General features: G+C 41.9%; 1 protein-coding gene and 1 long non-coding RNA gene across 2 annotated transcripts; one reads left to right on the forward strand and one right to left on the reverse strand.

The window, feature by feature from the left end:
• Nucleotides 1-4,240: 4,240 nt before the first annotated feature.
• LOC121322715 (ras-related protein Ral-B-like) lies at nt 4,241-19,593 on the reverse strand. Its single transcript, XM_041262930.1, has 5 exons — nt 19,488-19,593; nt 7,237-7,401; nt 6,947-7,155; nt 6,533-6,710; nt 4,241-5,259 (listed from the first exon to the last, which is right to left on the reverse strand). Exons 2-5 carry the CDS (start codon nt 7,348-7,350, stop codon nt 5,137-5,139), a joined length of 624 nt encoding a protein of 207 aa, XP_041118864.1. The 5' UTR covers nt 7,351-7,401; nt 19,488-19,593; the 3' UTR covers nt 4,241-5,136.
• A 257-nt stretch (nt 19,594-19,850) lies between these two features.
• On the forward strand, nt 19,851-21,152 carry LOC121322716. The gene is made up of 2 exons (XR_005951074.1): nt 19,851-19,941; nt 20,122-21,152. It is a non-coding gene; the product is annotated as an uncharacterized LOC121322716 (long non-coding RNA).
• The last annotated feature ends 2,391 nt before the right edge of the window (nt 21,153-23,543 follow it).

A 23,543-nucleotide genomic window follows, 5' to 3' on the forward strand; every position in this document is an offset into this window, starting at 1 on the left:
GTATCATTCTCAGTACGCCATTAATAATAATTATTCGCTACAAAAAACAAGCCAGCAAAAAATGCAGTGGAGTTCATAAACACGTCATCACCGTGACATCACCGTGACATCATCAACCCGTAATGAAGCAATGCGTGATAACAGGGTTGCACTCAGCAACAGCACAGCACATCCTTAAAGCAGGTGCACAACAAGTCAGATTAATAGTTACTGATCACCTCTCCAAACGCTAAACAATGATTAAGAGCCACTCAACTCAGCAAGCAGTAACAAACCGACCTGTAAACAAACTTCACAAGGGGGGTCTGGCAAGTAATTTGTTATTAACAATGCGGAATTGAAAAATAACCGCTGCACGGAATAATCGACCCGTAAACAGCCCATTCACCCGGTTTAACGAGCTTCCTTCTTTCATATTAAATATAACACATATTATATAGCGGCTATCATCAAAGACATCAAAACGCTTAACATATATAACTAAATAAAACTGCAGTTCAATATATATATATATATATATATATATATATATATATATATATATATATATATATATAGTATATATAATATTTGGTGCAAAAATTCGCTTTTTTAAGCGACCTAAGCTGGATTCGAAAAGTTATATATATATGAAAAGCTTAGTTAAAAGCGAATAAAATATAATAATAATAATAATAATAATAATAATAATAATCATCATCATCATCGCAGGTGTCATACAGTTCAGACTTAGTGCAGCCACTGTGTTACTATTCGTTGTTGCTTTTCAGGTAGCCTGTATGAATTGCCGGCGGTGCGCCAGTGTCGAACAGCCCAGAGTGCAGCCTGCCCCGCTAATTAAACCTGCCGCAGGAAACGTGACCGCCACACAGAGGCCTTTTCATTTTCACATCAGTTCCGAATGATTTCTTGCACCAAACAAAGGAACATTTGTATTCGGAGTTGCCCCCATTTTCTATACTTTTTTTCTTCCGTTTTTCGATTCCCACTTTCTTGCATCGTATTGTGGTGCTGTCGGGTTCTTTAAATTCTAACCTCTACCTCGCAAACTCAATCTTTCTGGGATGGGAGATAATAATATCGCTTTCAGTACTTTAAAAAATGTATTCTGTGTAAATTCTGGTCCCAAGCAGCTATCAAAATGCATAGGGGTTATACATTCAAAGCAGCATAGGACATGAGTGTGCAATACTGGAAATAGATTTGAGTGGGTGACCTGTTCTCAGTTTGCACATCTGACCGCTGTGGTCTGTATCAAATCCACAGCTGCAGCAGTTTGAGAGGAAAATTGGTGACAAAATGATTTTCTTGAAACCTTAATAAAGAGCGCCACCTATCTCCCAACACGCGCATGTGCGGCTCCTGTTAATGTAAGAACCGTGCAATGCTGCTCCAGTCTTCTGGCACACAATCACTGCGAGGCAGTCGAGAGCCGAATACCGATTCAACAAATGCAACAAACTCACGTATGTTGTTTGTTTTTTTTCTTTCTAAAAATACACATTAGCAGGTCCTCATTGCTCTTGTACTGCTCTTCAGTATACTGTAACTGCACACAATGTTGATTTTAACCCGTTATCAGATTCTGCTTTATAGCAAAACAAACCTGTTGTGCAAAGTGTGCAATGTACTTCCCTTGGCCCTCACCAGAGGGCAGCATTATGCATAACGGTGCCCTCTAATAGACTAAGCACAAAGTGTGTTCACCAGATAGGAAACTTTAAAACAACCTGTTGCACAAACTCACAGCGATAATTATCGAACACTGCTTTATATTCTTTAAAATAAATAAATACAAAAACTTAAAAAAAAAAAAAAAAAAAAAAGCGGGCTTATAATATGCCTTTGATTTTATTCTAGATCTTCGATTTCAGCATAGAAAAAATAAACATCCAAATCTGTGTTATTATATCAAAACATCTATTCAGTAATTGTATTTCATCACTTCTTGGCCTTTTGACTAAGATCAAGTGTAGCATATTGTATTATGTTTAACGTATTATTTTAATTCACCTTACAATAAATAGGAAATAGGAAAATCGGCTTGTATCTTTACACCCTAAGCATGACCCCAAACCCAAACCCTATTCCCAAGTAATTTTACACACGTTTTGATCCAAGCGTAGTACTACACACTACCCACTAGGTGGCACTATAAGCACAGATAAACAACGACAGATAGGAATGCCATATCTTGTCAGAGAAGCGCTGAAATTACAGATGTGGTGTACAGGCTCCGAACCACCTACTGAACTACATAAAACAACCACCACCGTGAAAAGTACTGAATTATGTCTTTAATTGTATCTTTAATAGAGAGATAAAAACAGGAAAATGATTATAATGCAGCACAGTGTAAAAATACATTGTATACACACTGCAGATGTTCGCAAAACGGTGTTAACATACAAACTTTAAAAGGAAAAAAAAAGTTGCATTAAATTCTGCCCATATAGAAACAATTCAACTGAAAGATTTTTTTCTTATATTAAAGTATAACAATGTAGATTATTGAAAAGTAATAATAATAATAATAATAATAATAATAATAATAACTGTGTATATGAAACCTATAAAGCATGTCATGCTCACAAATATTAGTAATATAATCATATATCCCACCCAGACGTAAAGATGAGGGGGTGGGGTGATGACGTGGGGATTTCGATACAAATGAACAACATTCCCTTCTTTACCAATTTAGATATAACGAGAATACTCAATTAAACAAAAACATGTCGCGGATATTTGCTGCCATCAAAGATGGGAGATAAAGCTATTGGGTAAATAGCGAAGCAAAGCTTTATTAATTATGGGGGGGAAAAACAAAACAAACAATGCGTGCGAGTACAGCGTTACACCGACGCCGTGAGGCAGGTTTGACGCAGCACGCTGAATGATAATGCTCTTCATTGCACAGTGCTGTTCCCTTTCTCGAGTCTTCATTGTTCTTTAACAGTGTAATGCCGTGTAATCAGCAAGGCTCAGCAAAGCAGACTTAAACAAACCACACACAGATTTCATCTGAAGTACTGTACAGTATGCTGGCTCACTCAGAGAGAGAGCGGTCTCTATTACCCGCACTGACAGTCTAAAGAAGGAGCAGCGACAGACTGGCACGCAGCCCCAGCCCAGATTGGCTCTACAGCTGCTCCTGGTAGCACAGTCAAAATGACCCTGTGAAAGGTAGCATAATGCCAAACGGATGAGATGGGCATCAAACTCGGCGCAGTGAAGATGCAGCGGCTTCATGTAAGCATTGTGTATAAAGAGGAGTGTACAATAATTATCCACTGGTATTACTGTCCTATCGTCACATCAGTACCAATGTGATGCTTGCTGACCTAGAAAAGGGGCAAACTTGACAGTGTGTTCAGCAGCACGGTTTAACATCGCAGCGACAAAAACCATGCACAAAAAAACAACACACAAAGCAGCTTTCTGCCTCCCAAACACCCTTTCTCAAATCAGGAGAAGCAGCCAAAGTTATCATCCTGATTTTAACCCTTTACCAGACAGCTATTTTGCCTTTGCTGCCTCGCAGAATTTGTTCAGGGCCAAAGCAAAGCAAGAGCTGTCGTAATGAAACATTTGGCACAAACTGTTTTTTTTTTTTTTTTTTTTTTTTTTTTAACACAAACAGAAATGCAATCAACTTAATGGCGTTTTTAAACTTTACTGGACAAAGTTGAATGTTTATCAAAGCACCCACGGTATTGCCTTTGTGATGCCTGGGTGTTATTTAATGCTATCAGTGATAACGTTATAAAATAACTTGTTATTCATACTAGTGTATTCAGTAAGATACTGCAAACGTAGAAAGAAGATTAGAAACATTGTCCCAAGTCATTGTTCATCATGCAGTAATTTGTAGTAAACAATAAAGCTGTCGTTTGTAAGTGAACACATCATTCAGGACAAATACTTGCTTCACAAACCACCACATTATTATTGGATCATGTTGTTTTTCTGGCCTGCTCAAAATAACTACTGTATATTCTAGCAGCTCTTCAGAACTGTAATGAACCCGGGCATGGATTCTAGCAGCTCTTCAGAACTGTAATGAACCCGGGCATGGATTCTAGCAGCTCTTCAGAACTGTAATGAACCCAGGCATGGATTCTAGCAGCTCTTCAGAACTGTAATGAACCCGGGCATGGATTCTAGCAGCTCTTCAGAACTGTAATGAACCCGGGCATGGATTCTAGCAGCTCTTCAGAACTGAACCTAATGAAGAACTCTAATGAACCCGGGCATGGATTCTAGCAGCTCTTCAGAACTGTAATGAACCCGGGCATGGATTCTAGCAGCTCTTCAGAACTGTAATGAACCCGGGCATGATTAAACCCAGATGTGTTCAAGAATCTTTAAAGCACTGCTTTAACACAACACTCTCAAAAGGTAAGAATTAATTTGGCAGAGTTTTCCAAATACTCCATATCAAAAACACAATATGGTCTTCTCCGACATGTGGGTCCTTGTTGGCAACGTAATTCACTTCCCCCCAAAATACTGCTTCAACTGGTTATGTGCTACTGCAAATAAACTTGTAAAGATTGGCATTGCTGTGGTATTTCACAGTTTATAAAGTAAAACCTGGTAGCAGACTTTAGCTGTGAACTAGCCATTATGGTCCAGACTTTCCACATACAATACGCAAGGATACTGTGTTTTAATATGAAAACAGTAATTAGAACTGTATTCCTACACATCTGTGTCACTGTTTCACGCTGGACAATACGATGCATTGCAAACTGACTGGATTCATAAGAATCTTTCTGAGAACAGCAAAAAAAGAAAAAGAAAGAGTCGAGGTGGGCACTGCTCAGGCTGGGCAGCTAAATAGCATGTAGAAGAATACGCACCCATGTTGTCGTCCTCGGGTCTTGCTTTACAATGCAGATATATAGCAAATCACTACCACTGCTGTGACTGAGGGAATTTAGACTTGATTACAAAAAACACACACATTCGAAAAGAGAGATTCTGTGTAGTTAGGAACCTAACAGATAACCAATACTTTCAAAACACGGATTTCTTTTTCCTTTCTTGACATTAGAAATGGAGTTCTGATTTTGAACACTTTCGTTTTTAGTGGCGACTCGCAGTGTTCCTGTGAAAAGTTCCTGGGTCCGATCAAAGCAAGCAGCAGCGCTCTTTGAAGCTCCTCTTCTTCTTGTTCTTGCTGCCCTTTCCGTTTCTGTCCTTGTTTTCTGACATCTTCTTCGCTCTGACTTCCCTCATGAGGTCAAAGAAGACCTGAAACAACAAGTTGCACAGAGTGCAGTGCAGTGCAGTCCTCCCCTCCCCATAAGAGAATACATGAACCACCACGCCAGGGTATTAGCAGGGTATCTACACACAGCAAGACAAGGGAATCGTTTAAAACCATTTTAATGAGGGGAAAACTTCTAAATTGAGAAGGTATTTATCTTGAGAGCGTTTTAGCAATTTAGTAGAATTCCCTGTAATTTACCTTGTCTACATTGGCTCAAGTCTTGGTGGGTGTCTCTACATATTGATCATTCCCTGTGATTTACCTTGTCTACGTTGGCTCTAGTTTGGTGGATGTCTCTACATATTGATCACTCCCTGTGATTTACCTTGTCTACGTTGGCTCTGGTCTTGGTGGGCGTCTACATATTGATCATTCCTTGTGATTTACCTTGTCTACGTTGGCTCTAGTCTTGGTGGGTGTCTCTACATATTGGTCATTCCCTGTGATTTACCTTGTCTACGTTGGCTCTGGTCTTGGTGGGTGTCTCTATATATTGATCATTCCTTGTGATTTACCTTGTCTACGTTGGCTCTTGTCTTGGTGGATGTCTCTACATATTGATCACTCCCTGTGATTTACCTTGTCTACGTTGGCTCTTGTCTTGGTGGATGTCTCTACATATTGATCATTCCCTGTGATTTACCTTGTCTACGTTGGCTCTAGTCTTGGTCGGTGTCTCTACATATTGATCATTCCCTGTGATTTACCTTGTCTACGTTGGCTCTGGTCTTGGTGGGTGTCTCTACATATTGATCATTCCCTGTGATTTACTTTGTCTACGTTGGCTCTTGTCTTGGTGGGTGTCTCTACATATTGATCATTCCCTGTGATTTACCTTGTCTACGTTGGCTCTAGTCTTGGTCGGTGTCTCTACATATTGATCATTCCCTGTGATTTACCTTGTCTACGTTGGCTCTTGTCTTGGTGGGTGTCTCTACATATTGATCATTCCCTGTGATTTACCTTGTCTACGTTGGCTCTTGTCTTGGCGGATGTCTCTACATATTGCCCCTGGCTTTCTTGGTGGATGTCTCTATATATTGATCATTCCCTGTAATTTACCTTGTCTACGTTGGCTCTAGTCTTGGTCGGTGTCTCTACATATTGATCATTCCCTGTAATTTACCTTGTTTACGTTGGCTCTAGTCTTGGTGGGTGTCTCTACATATTGATCATTCCCTGTAATTTACCTTGTCTACGTTGGCTCTAGTCTTGGTGGGTGTCTCTACATATTGATCATTCCCTGTGATTTACCTTGTCTACGTTGGCTCTGGTCTTGGCGGATGTCTCTACATATTGAACCCCCCACTCCTCTGCTTTGCTCCTGGCTTCGTCCACCATCACCTGTCTCCGCTCTTCCAAATCTGACTTGTTCCCGACCACAAGCAATGGGATTTTATCCTCCTCTGACTTCACCCGCAAAATCTGTTCCCTGCACAAAACCAAAACACAGAGGGGGCTGTGAACTTGTTTGGTACTGCTAGATACGTCATGTGTATAGCTCTTGTTTAATATCAGCGCTGCAGTATGCAGCATGCTGCTGCCAGCATGTCTGTCTGTGTTGATGCTGACTTACACTAACTTAATCACATGCTCTTCTTGCTTTGTTTTTTGTTTTTTAAATCAACATGTAACATGTTTTTTGGGGTTTTTTTTGCACAGGTTCACCTGAATTCGGCAGTGGAGGAGAAGGATTCATGCTCCGTTATGGAGAACACCAGGAGGAAGCCCTCCCCGCTGCGGAAGTAGTTATCCCGGATAGCTGCATAGTCCTCCTGTCCGGCAGTGTCCAGGATGTCTATCTGCACCTCCTCTCCATCCAGCACCACCTTCTTCCTGTAGCTGTCTGCCTTCGTAGGCTCGTAGTCTTCTACAAACTGTACAATACAGAACCCTGTTAAACTCAGTTTAAAACACAAGCTGCATGATCTCCTAGGGGTGGCAAAGCAAGGACTCACCTCGTCGTACATGAACTGCAGTGTGAGGGCGGACTTGCCCACACCACCACTGCCCACCATGATCACTTTGTGCAGGGCCAGGGAGCTCTGGTTCTTACTCTTGCTTGCTGCCATTGCCGGACCCTTTGATACGCAATCGATCGGTCGCTATAAAACGTAGAATACCTGGGGAAAAAAAGAAGTGATGCTGTAAACAACGAGAGACACAGAGAGATAGAGATAGTCACACTTACACTTTACTCTTGTTAACTGCTTTTTCAATATTGTTACGTGCCTTTGAACAACTGTCTGTACTTCAAGTATCACCACATCCAAAACTTTAACACACTCTGTCATCTTCAGTAATATTAAGATACAGACACACCAAGCTGTTTGTATAATGCAGCTTTACTAGAAGCATTCCCCTGGAATAAGCACTGTGCATGCATTGGGAATAATAATAACAATAGTAGTGTCTTAATTCATTCATTCACACGGCAACAAGATTATCAACACAGTGACCCCCGTACTGGTACACCACTGTAAAAACAAATTTTTGTTGTTAACCCAAGTTTATGTTGTGTCTAAACTGTGAGACAAGAATCAATTTAAAAAATGACACAATCATCAGATCGTCATCACAGTTGAAGACAGCAACGCCAGGTCTGGCAGCCAATGCTCATATGATAACGTCTACTATGACTCTGCTCTATGCAACCTATTGTACTCCAGCGGAAACCTGTACTAAATCATTCAAAACTATCTTCAGCCTCATCAGTGTGTGCTGAACACACTACTGGTCACTGCTTCATTTCAGAAGCACTACCAGGTACACATAACCTTAGATGGGCAGATCATCAAGTCAAAAGGAAAATCATTGACTACAGATCACCAAGTTTGAAGTTTTTACCCTTGACGTGCAATTGCACTTCAATTCTTGCAGGCTGCGTGCCAAACTATTTCTTAAGATCAACATCTGTCAGCAGTTCCCAAGGACTCCAGCATAAATTATTAGTCAAAAGAACGAAGTCACAGCACCCATTGTAGTTTGTCATCTTACCACATACAATTCAATATAAAATTATAAAACACAATATGTATATAACCCACACATTATAGCTCATCCTACAGATCCCAAAACACCCATAACGTGCTTTAGACTGCGCTGCGCGTCAGCCCCGTGTAATCTCCGTCCTGCGCTGCGCGTCAGCCCCGTGCAATCTCTGTCCTGCGCTGCGCGTCAGCCCCGTGCAATCTCCTTCCTGCGCTGCGCGTCAGCCCCGTGCAATCTCCTTCCTGCGCTGCACGTCAGCCCCGTGCAATCTCCTTCCTGCGCTGCGCGTCAGCCCCGTGCAATCTCCTTCCTGCGCTGCGCGTCAGCCCCGTGCAATCTCCTTCCTGCGCTGCGCGTCAGCCCCGTGCAACGTCAGCCCCGTGCAATCTCCTTCCTGCGCTGCGCGTCAGCCCCGTGCAATCTCCTTCCTGCGCTGCGCGTCAGCCCCGTGCAATCTCCGTCCTGCGCTGCGCGTCAGCCCCGTGCAATCTCCTTCCTGCGCTGCCGTCAGCCCCGTGCAATCTCCTTCCTGCGCTGCACGTCAGCCCCGTGCAATCTCCTTCCTGCGCTGCGCGTCAGCCCCGTGCAATCTCCTTCCTGCGCTGCGCGTCAGCCCCGTGCAATCTCCTTCCTGCGCTGCACGTCAGCCCCGTGCAATCTCCTTCCTGCGCTGCACGTCAGCCCCGTGCAATCTCCTTCCTGCGCTGCGCGTCAGCCCCGTGCAATCTCCTTCCTGCGCTGCGCGTCAGCCCCGTGCAATCTCCGTCCTGCGCTGCACGTCAGCCCCGTGCAATCTCTGTCCTGCGCTGCGTGTCAGTCCTGGGTTATCTCTGTCCTGATCCCCACTGGAGTCACGCACAGGTCAGAAGGTGATCCGTTAACTACAGAGGCTGGATGTTCAAGCACTGTCATCCGAAATGCTCCCAATGTATGTTGTACACTTGGAACTTCCATAATAAAGAATACATAAAACCTGGGTACCTGTCCTCTGTAAAGTAGATATTTATTTCCTACTCTGATATCACTTAATTCTTTACAAGCAGTCATATTTTGACTATTACATTTAATATTTTCAGAAAGGAAAAGGTTGAATGAAGGGCAGTCTTATAGATATCTCTGGATAGGTGACCCACTTTTTTGTGCATGCTACAGTGCATCCAGGCAGACAGAAATATTGCTGCATACAGAAAAAAATACAGAGAAATAAGATCAGAAAAAATATATATATATATATATATATATATATATATATATATATATATATATATATATATTATATATATATTTTTTTTTTTTTTTTTTTTTTTATTAGGGTGGTAGCATTAAGATCTGCTGCTTTTTCAGTCATTAAAATAGACCCCTACTGTACAGCACACCAGACTTCTCCCACTACTTCAATTTGAATAGTTTAGGAGCTAGGCTGTGCTAGAGGGGAAAGCCATCAGGCCCACATGGGTTTTGCATGGTTCCCTGTTTAGATGCTCCAGAGAGCTCAATCTACCGGAGCAGCAGTCTGTATGAAACATCCAGCCAGTGATCTTGACATCAATATTACCAGAATGTTACATAACGGTGTCACATGGCAAACAAGCCATTGCTGAAACAGCCCTTCCCACTGAAATAACGTTCTCCCCTAGCACTCAACCCCACCGCTTCCTGCCATTGTTTCTGTGTGCACCATCAACACCAAACACAGTAACACAGGAGTATTAGAAAACTGCAGAATATAGAGATGAGAGCGGACTGGAGCAGGACACAGTGGTTACATAATTACAGAGCTGTCTGAACAGATTGTGTGTGAGGAGATTTCTGTGGGTACTGTAAGGTCATCCAGCGTGAACACTGTACAAGGCACTTTTTACATTTCTCTCTTAGGACTGCACTGCTACAGTAGTTTTCATTCAGTCACTAAATCAATAGGGACAAACTATGGACTTCACTCTCAGTTCAATGCACTGTACTGCAAGTGAAAAGCAAGCATACAAGAAGTGAACAAAACTAGTTGTCTTGAGAAAACAAGTTTTATCCTGGCACAGCACCCAACCTACAGTAATGTCATGGCAATGCTCCAACCACCAAATGTGCCGGATTTATTAAGAGTAATCCTGAAGGTGTGTCCACACTGAACAGATCTATAGCAGCAGCGTTTGAAAAGCTCTGTACTTCGTGGATAGATCGTTTTGAGCTACAAGTTGTAGATATACAGTACAGAACTAGGATTTGTCGATAGTGTTTACTCCTCAAAAGGAAAAGGAAAAAAAGCCAAAAAACATAGTATTTGGGGTTTGTTTAGTCCCGGTTTACCATATTTTGCCTCTAGCTGTATATTTTACGGTACAGAAAGTTAACGGTTGAACCAAGCTCAGTCTAGATGAGATCTGTGGATATGGCATGACCCGCATGTTTCTGTGCATGCTATACTGTGTCCAGCCAGACAGAACTTGCAAGCAGCTACTAAAACATAAATGGATCTGTCTTCTCTAGGGCAGACAGCCTGTTACAATTCATTACAGTTCCCAATGAAGACAGAATTAGCACAGCAGGCAGCCTCTAACCTGAGCACGAGGAATCAGGGGTTGCCTGATTCACTTTCTGGAAACAGGGAGAATGACGCCTGCCCTTACTTCAGCAGGAAGGTTATTCCAGCTGGATGGAGCAAATTAAGCAAATCCTTTGCAATAGACTTCCTACAGTAATAGACCCAAGGCTGCGTTTTACATTGCATGCAGTACAGTATACAGACCCACGCCTTTCCTTCAGGCATGCTCTCCCTAAGTGGAAATGCTACGTCCTGCTGGCCCCTTGCCACCCCGACAGCACTGTGCTACAGTACAGCACTGGAGCACACACACTGACTGACCTTTACATACGCAGCACAACTGATACAGCAGGAAGTCAGTATATTATAAAATGCAATGGCTTTGACAGTTTGCAACGCGATGCTGGTTTAGCAGTCAGGACGAGCCATTGGTGGAGTGCTCGGTTTACTCATAAGAACATAAAGTTTACAAAGGAGAGGAGGCCATTCGGCCCATCTTGTTCGTTTGGTTGTTAGTAGCTTATTGATCCCAGAATCTCATCAAGCAGCTTCTTGAAGGATCCCAGGGTGTCAGCTTCAACAACATTACTGGGGAGTTGATTCCAGACCCTCACGATTCTCTGTGTAAAAAAGTGCCTCCTATTTTCTGTCCTGAATGCCCCTTTGTCTAATCTTTGTCTAATAGCGAGGTGACCAGAACTGAACACAATATTCAAGATGAGGTCTTACTAATGCATTGTACAGTTTTAACATTACTTCCCTTGATGTAAATTCAACACTTTTCACAATGTAGCCGAGCATCTTGTTAGCCTTTTTTATAGCTTCCCCACATTGTCTAGATGAAGACATTTCTGAGTCAACAAAAACTCCTAGGTCTTTTTCATAAATACCTTCTCCAATTTCAGTATCTCCCATATGACATTTATAATGCACATTTTTATTTCCTGCGTGCAGTACCTTACACTTTTCTCTATTAAATGTCATTTCCAATTTGTTTGCCCAGTTCTGAATCTTGTCTAGATCATTTTGAATGACCTTTGCTGCTGCAACAGTGTTTGCCACTCCTCCTATTTTTGTGTCGTCTGCAAATTTAACAAGTCTGCTTACTATACCAGAATCTAAATCATTAATGTAGATTAGGAATAGCAGAGGACCTAATACTGATCCCTGTGGTACACCGCTGGTTACCACACTCCATTCTGAGGTTTCTCCTCTAATCAGTACTTTATACTTTCTACATGTTAACCACTCCCTAATCCATGTACATGTGTTTCCTTGAATCCCAACTGCGTTCAGTTTGAGAATTAATCTTTTGTGTGGGACTTTGTCAAAAGCTTTCTGGAAATCTAAATAAACCATGTCATATGCTTTGCACTTATCCATTACCGAAGTTGCATCCTCAAAAAAATCAAGCAAGTTAGTTAGACACGATCTCCCTTTCCTAAAACCATGTTGACTGTCTCCCAGGACCCTGTTACCATATAGGTTAGCGGTTTGTAAATAACTTCTTTCATTTCTTTGAGTACTATTGGGAGGATCTCATCTGGCCCAGGGGATTTGTTTATTTTAAGAGCTCCTAGTCCCTTTAACACTTCTGCCTCGGTTATGCTAAAGTTATTTAAAACTGGATAGGAACAGGTTGACATGTGGGGCATGTTGTCCGTATCTTCCTTTGTAAAAACTTGTGAAAAGTAATCATTTAATATATTTGCCATTTTTTTTTCTTCATCTATGATTTTGTCATTTGTATCTCTTAGACATTTAACCTCCTCTTTGAATGTTCTCTTGCTGCTGTAATATTGGAAAAACATCTTGGAATTGGTTTTAGCCCTCTTAGCAATGTTCATTTCTATTTCTCTCTTGGCCTTTCTAACTTCCTTTTTGACTTGCGTTTGCAGTTCTGTATACTCTTTCTGTGTACTTTCTTTTTGATCCCTTTTTAACGCTCTGTAAAGTGCCTTTTTTCGCTGAATTTTTTTTTTAATTGATCTATTAACCATTTTGGCAATTTAGTTTTACATTTAGATTTGTCTACTTTAGGGATGTAATTGTTTTGCGCTTCTAGTACTACATTTTTGAAGAACAACCATCCTTCTTCTGTGGGTGTTTTCTCTATTTTACTCCAATCTACTTCTGTTAGTCTCTGTTTCATACCTTCATAGTTTGTTTTTCTAAAATTGTAAACCTTAGCTTTAGTCATTTCTTTTGGGGTTTTAAAAAGCACTTCAAATGAGACCATGTTGTGGTCTGAGTTTGCTAGTGGTTCTCTGACCTCTGTTTTAGTTATTCTGTCTTCGTTATTTGAAAAGACTAAATCAAGGCATGCCTCCCCTCTAGTCGGTGCCTTGACAAATTGTGTTAGGAAGCAGTCATTTGTCATTTCCACGATTTCAATTTTATCCGTCGTGCTCCCCACTGGGTTTTCCCATTTTATATGGGGGAAGTTGAAATCCCCCATTAGTATGGCTTCTCCTTTGCTACACGCATTTCTAATGTCATTGTATAACAGATTATTTTGCTCACTGTCTGAATCTGGCAGTCTATAGCATGCTCCTATTATTATGCCCTTTGAATTTTTGTCCGTTGTTCTGACACATATTGATTCGGCTTTGTTTTCTTTGTCCAGGTTTAACACCTGGGCTTCAAGACTGTTTCTTATGTACAGCGCTACCCCTCCTCCTCTTCTGTCCTGCCTATCTTTCCAATACAGTGTATACCCACAAATGCTATATAAGTTTCTGTGGTTCATTTCCTGGTGTTCTGTTTTTGGTCCCTTTAATACAACTTAAGAAAATATTTTTCTTCTGTACGTGTGCTTCGCAATAGAAATACATGTTTTAAAAAAAAAAAAAAAAAAAAAAAAAAAAAAATCAATAAATAAAATAAAAACTAGAAAACAAAATAGTTTTTTTATCCCACTGTAAACCTGGTACACATTTTTCACTTTGAGCAAAGATTAATAAATCTTAATGTTACTGTACTTGTATGCCATACAGAACCGTAGCTCAGGGCAGGTGAAACCACGGCATATGGTAAAGAATACCAAATTCCACTTCAAAAAACGTCTGCTTAGCGACGACAAGCGAGACGCTGCCCCAGGCCAGAGGCATCCTGTGCTAGGGGTCTGGCATTTCACAAGCACAGTCTGCCTGATCATACCAAAAAGGCCTTTTCTAATCTGTTTGAATGCGCTCGACACGTCATCAAAACTACAATTTGACTAAAATTACTGAACGATGTTACTGAAGTTTGGGTTGTACACTACAGCTGCTATCAGAATGCAATTCACTACAACAGATAGCATGGTTAGAACGCCCCATGCGATCATCTCTTCTTAAACACTGGTTAAAGGTTTCTAAAGGGTCTGCTCTTTGCACACACTTGAGTCTGGTAAATAAATACAAATGATGAGAAAATCACCCCTAGATAGTATCTGCACAGACAACTACTGGAAATGTCAATGCATTTTCCATGTGGCCAACAAAGAATGCTATAGAACACAAGAGCTTCCAGTACAGGCTCTTGGGATAATTCAGCGTGACGGAGAGAGAGGAGGGCACTGAATCTCAGCTTAACAGCACAGCAGCTCTGCTATCCTGCAGCATAGTGCTTGCAGAATACAGATAAACCCGGCTTTGAATAGCGTGCAAACATTTAAAACAGGATCTGGGATAAAGCATTCTCAATGAACTTCAATGAGCAAAGCAATCAACTACTGTAGTTCAGTAACCAAGTGCTGAGTAGGGTTATCCGATTCGTATTGGAAATTCACTTCTTTCCTATGGTCCCCCCTCCCATGATCACTCTATGATTAAGCATGATGTTCTGTTTTTTTAACCACTGGCCCTCCCTTTCTCTCTCTCTCGCTGCATGGGTGGATCGGGCAATGGAACTGCTGTGGCTCACGTGGAGGATTTTATGGATCACAAAAACACACCCGCAATTCAGAGCAATGTCTAGGCTAGCCCCACCCCCCACCCCAAAATAAATAAACGAATCACCATGATAACAGAGCTCCCCTCTCACCCCAGCAGGAAGAGGTCCCTCCTGGTCATGATACAGACACACAGTTGCAAAGCAGCACAAAGCACATCCATGCATACAGCCCTGAATTAAAACACAGACATGCTACACATTTACACACAGCGCACACAGTCACAAACAAATGTGTACACTCAGTACACATTTACACACAGCGCACACAGTCACAAACAAATGTGTCTTCTGCATCGGTCTCTCCTCAGGGGAGTCTTTGCCACACATAATAAAATGCTGCGGTGCTTAGATTACTGGAGGAGTCATTGTGTATTATACATCAGCCGCTCACTTCCTGCATTTTAAAAGGGGCTAGACTACTAGGTCAGTAAAAGCTCCATGCAGAGGGCAAAGGGAAACCTTGTTTCAAATGCCAGCTTAATATCAGGCCTATGAACGCAAGGAAAGACTCTGTCTGAAAAGCATGGAGCTGTCTTATTGAAAGAATGCCGATTACAATGTAGACAGGAAGAGGATTCTTTTTCAGATATTAAAAAGCTGAGAACTTAGAAGTAAAACAAAACTAAAAAAATAAAAAACAAATACTATATTTATTACACATTAAAATAGTCCAACGAGATGCATACAATACCATTCCTAATGCAAGTGGATAACCTGGAGCGGAACACCCAAGGTAAGTCTGGCTAGACAGAACTTGTCCTAGGTTAGCAATGCATTTGGTGTCACGCCCTGCTAACAGTGTTCCATGTACTACACCACGTTAGTCATACAGCACTGTGCCTGCATTCTCTTACAGTGTGTGCTACTGCTACATAATTTAAAAATGACTTTATTCTGTCTGAAAACATTGTGGAAATATTTAGTTTCACTCTGACTCTACATTATGGGAATTGAGCAAAGCTACAGTATGAGGATTTATTTGTTTAACCTAGCAGCAATTTTATTTAGATTTATTTTACTTGTGATTTAAACACCCTGTTTTCCAGGAGTGCCAGAGGGCCCTGGAAGAGGTCACGGGTAGCAGACACATCCACAGTCAGCAAATCAAATACTATAAACACCCCAGCAAGTACTGGACAAACAGCAACAAGTACTGGACAAACAGCAACAAGTACTGGACAAACAGCAACAAGTACTGGACAAACAGCAACAAGTACTGGACAAACAGCAACAAGTACTGGACAAACAGCAACAAGTACTGGACAAACAGCAACAAGTACTGGACAAACAGCAACAAGTACTGGACAAACAGCAACAAGTACTGGACAAACAGCAACAAGTACTGGACAAACAGCAACAAGTACTGGACAAACAGCAACAAGTACTGGACAAACAGCAACAAGTACTGGACAAACAGCAACAAGTACTGGACAAACAGCAACAAGTACTGGACAAACAGCAACAAGTACTGGACAAACAGCAACAAGTACTGGACAAACAACAACAAGTACTGGACAAACAGCTGATCTAACAGTGTGACTGTTCAGGTACAGCTACACACAGTTCTCCCAATTGAGTCTCATAGTGGCACTAACAAACTAGTGTACCAACCAGTGGCACATCGAGGGACCAGGACCACAAAACACTGGAACAGAGGACAGCAAACATCACAAACACAATGGAAAGAAAAGACTAATGATGTGCACTGTACTGTCTGGGAAAAGCAACCAAGTACAGTAGTTACGGTGCAGTACATTCTGCTTTTATTACACATGAGAAAACCATTTTTAGTTCAGATTCCTCAACCACTTAATCATGGACAGACAAGTCCTGCGCTTCAAACACACAACATCTGCTCCTCAAGGAACTACTCCATGTGTGTGATGTTACTGATCTCCTCGTTCAATGCACTTGGTCTTGGGGCATGTCTTTAAGGGTCTATAGTCTGTCCTACTCCTAACTCACCCGACCCCTGCTGCTGTACACTGGGGCTAGGAACAAGAATAGAGCACACAGGTCAGCAGGATACTGCCTTAGGGAATCTAAACAGCACAACTGTAGCCTGAGTATAGGGACTCATTCAACAAACACACCTTCCTATAAATTACAGCAGGCATCTGCTGCACAATGACCTGTAAATGAGGGCAGAGGAGGACAGATAGAGAGGCAAATATGAGAATGCACAACCTTCTCTGAGGCTGCCTTGGATTGCAATTGGAACTCACAGATCAGACGATTTCTGCTTCTCATATAGATTTTTATTAAAATACAAAACTTTCCTAACGAATGAACGAAATGAATGTATTTCAGGGAATCCGATTTCGGTAATGAGAACAAAAATATCCAAAATACAGTAACATGGCCAAAATGTACCTCATTAGGGCGTTAGTTAATTCTGCTGGCTAATTGCCAATGTCATGCCACATCTACTTCTTAAACAAAACAAAAGGCTCCTGATGATGTGGAATTTTAAAACGTTTAAATATTTACAAAGCCGGGATCCGTCATCGTTAGAACGTGAAATGGGGAATGTAGCCTATTCAAAACACTCCAGAAGGGGAGCATTCTGCACTGTAGTGACAAAGGGTCTAGAAAATAAAACTGCACCAATTTCAAATGTACCCAGCCTGCAGCACCATGGTGCAAAGCAATCGAACTCACACCTTTAGCCAGAAGTTCCAATTGATAGCTCCATGTGCAGACAAAAGAAAAAGCACATGTCCTGTTTTATAGCAGACAGAGTTGGTTCACTTTAGACCACTCTCTGTAGCAAAACAATCCTTTACAAAGCAGGTCTATAAAAATGTTTTTAAAAAAAACTAGACACCATCTAACTGCAGCACTGCACCTCCTCCCTGGTATATAAACACTGAAATACCCACCCTGAAAATGCCTGAACAGTCACCACTGAAGAGATAAGTGTGTGTTTACAAAGGAGGATGAGAAAAGGTGTTGGTAGCGCTAGACATCAGGGACAAAAATAAGACTCTCATTGCAGAGCAGTTTGTTTTGCTAGGAGTTTAATAAGACTCACCTGAGCTTGGTACCTGTACACCGTGGAGTAAAGAGTGAACCCGGCATGCAATAGTCTTATTTATTATTTATTATTTCCATCCTTGAATATACAGTATTTATATTCATTACAATCTACCCAAGCCTACAAAACAGTTAGAAAGCTGAGCTGGTTTTGTCATTCTTGGGACAATAGCCTAACTAGAAACACTGTTAGCTGACAGGGAGCGCGTACTATTTTTAGGTTAGACAACACAGCATGAGGAGGTGTGGGCAACAAGCATGGGATTAGTCTGTGCTACACAGAATCTGAATGCACATGTCACTTAAAATGCAACGCATGTGCACCAGCTACAACCCCCCCCCCCCCCCACCACCCCCCAGCTACAACCCCCCCCCCCCCCCCCCCCCCCCCCCCCCCCCCCAAAAAAACAAAAAAATAAAACTACAGCACAGTATAATGACCCTTTCGCAGATTTTCGGTTTGCCTTGATGCAAAACTTGAAAGGCGTCCTTCACAGTTAGTCAACGGACACATTTTAGATACAAAATCCACATGAACTAATCAAATCTGACGCCATGTATCTACTGTGTGTCGACGGCATACACATTTCTTACAGCAGCCGGAGGAGCGGCGCGGTTTTATGGACTTTGACCCAGGATGATAAGATTTCTATTTATTTATTTTTTAAACTCTAATACGCTCAGGTTGGATACATTGTAATGTGTTTTATGGAAACAAAGAATTGTAATGATCAGGAGTGTTACAACATAACAAACAGTGGTTACAATTGTAACCCTGCATTTAAAGAGCCCTGACTGTACCACTCAGGAACAAGGCAGGCTTTAGTAGAGCACACTAACCCAGCCGTGCCACTCAGGAACAAGGCAGGCTTTAGTAGAGCACACTAACCCAGCCGTGCCACTCAGGAACAAGGCAGGCTTTAGTAGAGCACACTAACCCAGCCGTGCCACTCAGGAACAAGGCAGGCTTTAGTAGAGCACACTAACCCAGCCGTGCCACTCAGGAACAAGGCAGGCTTTAGTAGAGCACACTAACCCAGCCGTGCCACTCAGGAACAAGGCAGGCTTTAGTAGAGCACACTAACCCAGCCGTGCCACTCAGGAACAAGGCAGGCTTTAGTAGAGCACACTAACCCAGCCGTGCCACTCAGGAACAAGGCAGGCTTTAGTAGAGCACACTAACCCAGCCGTGCCACTCAGGAACAAGGCAGGCTTTAGTAGAGCACACTAACCCAGCCGTGCCACTCAGAAACAAGGCAGGCTTTAGTACGGTTATAGAGCCACTGCATATTGTTAGGTTGTCATTTAAACATATCCTTACTTGTTTACAAAGAAAGGAAGTCGGTTTAAATCGCATATTACCGACGGCACAGTCTATCGTGCATGTTTTACTTAAAAGACGGGGAAGGGCTGGAGTTCCGCTGCAACACAAAAAGTCAGTTTTTCACACTAACCCTTTCACTGCTAGTTCCACATCCCTAACAGGCCCCACCCCTCTCCGACTCGACGAAGCAATCTCATTGGACTAAATTTGCCTAAACTCCGCGACCGGAGTAACTGAGTGGTCCCGGAGCCTGTCAATCCTCTGGGTCTCCCCTTCTCCAAAATGAACACTACAAATCGGCTCTTTTTTTCCGCTGCTACAACCGAAATCGAGGAAACGCTAAACGGCTAAGCAAGCGACTTGATAAAACGATAGGCGCTTACCGAGTTTTAATTGGCGAGTCTCTTCTTTGTGGACGCTCTCTTGATGCAAGCAGTAATATACCTGAAGAAAGCACAGCTCATACCAGCTCCACCTCTACAACCCAAACCAGTGACTGCTGCTGCCGAACCCCACCTTCCGGGACAGTGCCGTGCAAGGGGCAGGACGTGACGTGCTGAACGGCGAGATCGCTTCCAGCGTTTACGAGTGCATGGGTAACATTGACAAAAATGAAGTGGCCGAAGCGTCAGATATGGGACAAGTCCTGCCACTGCTGTCGCTGACACAGCGTTTCCTAGAGGGCAGAGGTACAGGATTTAGAATAATCTGCGCGTTTATACTTCAATGAAAAGATTACCAGCACTCTTATTTGCTGAGGTATAATCCGTAGTTTATGCCTTAAAACGTCGTTTAAAGTGCATTTCAGACTTAAATAACATGTTCATTGAAGAACGGGTAAGTCCTGAAATCAATATACTGTACTGTTGTTTATTAATGAAATCTCAGTAGTGTGACTGAAGGTACAGCAGAGTCTGATCGCTCAAAACTAAACAGATTCACTCCAGGATGTTCTGAAGGGCTTCCTATTTCCTTTTTAACGCCGTATCTGCCAGTGACAAACCTCCTGTCTGCTAGGTGACCCCGGGGGTTGGTATCTAACCAGCTGAACAACATGCCCTTCAAATAGGGCTGCATCTTTCCATCCATCCCTCTCAATAACGCAGTCGGTGATCCTGGGCTCTGCCTCCAGGAACTACTAACTCAGTATATTCCGATCCGTTCCTGGAGATCACGAAATACTGAACTTTTACTTATTCGGAAAAATCTTCTTAAATCAAGATCTTGCTGCTGTCGTGCTCCTGGTTCGTGGGACTTTCGACATCAGGAGCTTGAAACATTGGATTCTTTTCAGTCTAAATTGAAATGTTATTATTTCTCATGTGCTTGTGTATTATTGTGTATCAACTATTTTGTTTTATACATTGTACAGCGCTGTGGGGTGCCATGCAGTGAGGGGCACTGTGTAAAATACATTGTTATTATTGTGTTGTATTGTATAAAGGGAAAGCTTAACAATGATACAATAATAAGAACATATTCAAGGACCTCTTAGTATATTCGCCTCGCTAGACTCTCGTATGACTGTTCATGTGCTTACAGTATAATCATATAATAATGGTATCAAGAAATCCCTGTGTATGCTTTAGCTATAGGTTACATTGATTTTAGCTCTGACTCTACTCATTCCTGGTGTGTGCAATTAAACAAGTCTGAGCGTGTCTCAGAGAGTGCATGTTGAGGATTTTCTGACTAGGAAAGATTCAGTCACGTCAGCCGTACTAGATAAACTGTGATTTTAGATGATAGGGCATGGAATTGTTTTGTCTTACAACTGAAGATGTTTGTGTAAGAAGTACCAGTATATTCAGGGAACAGGAGGGGGAGGGCACCTCAACATCAGATCTTAACATTGAGAAATAACTCTTTATGCCTACTAATTACTTTTACACTTTAACACCCTAAATAGTGTTCCTAGGGAAATATTTAACTCTTTGATGACAGAATGTGCTATGCTAAAATTTTTATAACAACAAGACATTGGTATTAGTTGTAACTGACCTTTCTTTCTCCCAGAAAGAAAAAAAAAACCCTTTTGTTGAAATATCTCCAAGCTTCTGCACAATTCTATAGAAATGTGGGCTTCATTGCTTTCGTTCCTGTTCTCTGTGTATTTCTAATGATTTTAAAACACACACTTCTGAAGATGCACTGCTATTTCCCCACACGAGGCATGGACTGTACAGTTAGTACAATTAGCACATGCTGTCTCTCACTGAAACTCCCTCCCAAGCTGCTGGGTAAGAGGACCCCTCCAGTCTCTACATGCAGGCTATGGTATTAATCGGGATTTCAGCACACAGCAAGCTCCTGGCTAGTGACACATGCTGTTCATCGAGCCATGCTGATCACCATGTAAGCAGCAGTTTAATCTCCTCTGGAGTTATTTCAAAGTGCTTTAACCCTGCGACGATGGTACACTGTTAATCAGTAAAGCAACAAGTAATTTCCAATACACAGTTGATTTTGAAATGATCCACTGACCCTGCAGTAGTAAGCATTTTTAGTCAACTTTTTTTTTCATATCATCAAACTGTGCCTTGTGTACTTAGAATTTGCTCAAACACTAAATCATTTATACAGGACATAACTTCAAACAAAGCTTAAAATCTTTAACTGATTGCTTGTTTTTTTTTTTTTTTTTTTTTTAGATATTAAAAGTAAATTCAATGACAAATGTCTTTGAATAAAAGTCTTTTCTGGAAGGTGTTGGGAGACTGAAAACTCATTTGACAGCTCTGTCTCAAATGTTTAAAATATAATGAAGTAACGGCTATGTCCTTGAGACCGCCAGCGTGTCAAAAAAATAAAAATAAACAAATAAAAAAGAGATACTTAGACCCCACTTCATTTACAGCTTTCATTCCCGGGGGACTGGCTGATGATGTGTGAAACAATACTCTCAGTGAGCTGTAGGTGTGTTTGATACAGATCAGGAGCTCAGAGCTGGACACCTTTGAAGAGGAATGGTAATGCAGCAAGTCTGCAAGTCTTCAAACACAGCTTGCCCCCCACTGCATTCCAGTACTCTGCTCCAAACTGCACTCGACACAGTGAAGTACCACCAGTCTGCAATGATAACCTGCCACCCGCCACACTACAGCGAACCCTGGTAAAGGCACAGCAAAGTGTACAAAGTCATAGTGAAAGTATTTTAAAAGCACAGTGAAAAAATGGGAAAAAACAAGCAAGGATGGTGAATCACTGAGACCTAAAACATAAAAAAAATGGTATTGCATAGACAAGCATGGTAAAAGCATGCAAAACACATTTCCACCTCTCGTTGCTACAGCATCCGGCTTTTCTCCTGCTTACTAAACTAAATCTTCTGTATGCATAATGGGACTTAGACAGCTTAGTGGCAAGTCACTCCCCTTGTAAAGGTTTCCCATAGTAAAAGCATAAGAATAGCAGGGTGCAGTAAAGCATATCCGTAAACATGGCAAACCTGGGTAAACTGATAAAAGCATATTATAACCAATGGCAACGCATGGCAAAACAGATAGAGTTCAAAAATACTGTGGTAAACTTGTATATTGGTCTTATCACTAGGGAGTCCTAAAATGAATAAATGTAGTTATTGCCTCCCTTACACCTCGCTTTCTTTCTAAGCAACCACACAGTACAAGGTATGTGAACTTTCTGAAGCTGAACAGGGCCTGTATTAAAAAGCCCCCTTTAGCCTTTAAAGACGGCTTGCTTCCCGTGCTGGACATCGCTGACCTTTATTCTGCCACACGGGGTTTACACGCGAGTTTACACGCTCGTCTGTTAATGCTGATGCTGTCTTCACACTTTGCAGAAAGGTGTCGCGGTTTCACCTCCCAGCCCGAAGTAATTTACTTCACAAGGGAACCAGTATCAGTCTGCTGCGAGCATACACACTGCAAGTGTGGCGGGTCGCCATTACCCTCGTTTTTTTTTTTTTTTTTTTTTTTCGGCCCTCCCTGAATGTTCTTCCTTTCCCATCCTCCAATAAAAATATTTTGATTAGCTCATGTGGATCTTTTTAAAGGCTGGGTTCCCAGGCAGCTGGAGAACGGAATGTACAAAGAGAAGAAGAGATTGTCGGGGCGGCAGCACCTGTGAGGTGTCACCGGCACTGGTGTTGTGTAACTTTCTTCACAAAAGAATCCGCCAGCTGTTATATTTTTAGTGAAATGTACTGTTCAAAACTAAGCAAGTTTACATTTACTGTGGCGGGCTGCTTGTATAGTGGCACAGGCCTGGTCTACGGTAGTCACCCGACAGCCAGACGAGCTAGTAGGGCTTTGTTTGTTTTATTTTTGTTTCTGTTCCTCTTTGTAGAGAAACGACCTGTACTGTGTTAGCGGTGATAATTCACCCAGCAAACTGTTAGTGTGTGTGTGTGTGTGTGCAATGAGATAGTTACATATTATCACAGGATATCTACACGCAGTACTGCAGTGTAGTGATAC

This window comes from Polyodon spathula, chromosome 11 (assembly GCF_017654505.1).
Source record: "Polyodon spathula isolate WHYD16114869_AA chromosome 11, ASM1765450v1, whole genome shotgun sequence".
NCBI lineage: Eukaryota > Metazoa > Chordata > Actinopteri > Acipenseriformes > Polyodontidae > Polyodon > Polyodon spathula.

Bases quoted from the DNA above. Each gene is read 5' to 3' on its own strand.
- LOC121322715 (XM_041262930.1), bottom strand. From the start codon at position 7,350: ATGGCAGCAAGCAAGAGTAAGAACCAGAGCTCCCTGGCCCTGCACAAA. The intron at 7,156-7,236 runs GTGAGTCCTTGC...TGTATTGTACAG, and splicing joins TGCAGTTCATGTACGACGAG to TTTGTAGAAGACTACGAGCC. The intron at 6,711-6,946 runs GTGAACCTGTGC...GGTTTTGTGCAG, and splicing joins TCCTCCACTGCCGAATTCAG to GGAACAGATTTTGCGGGTGA.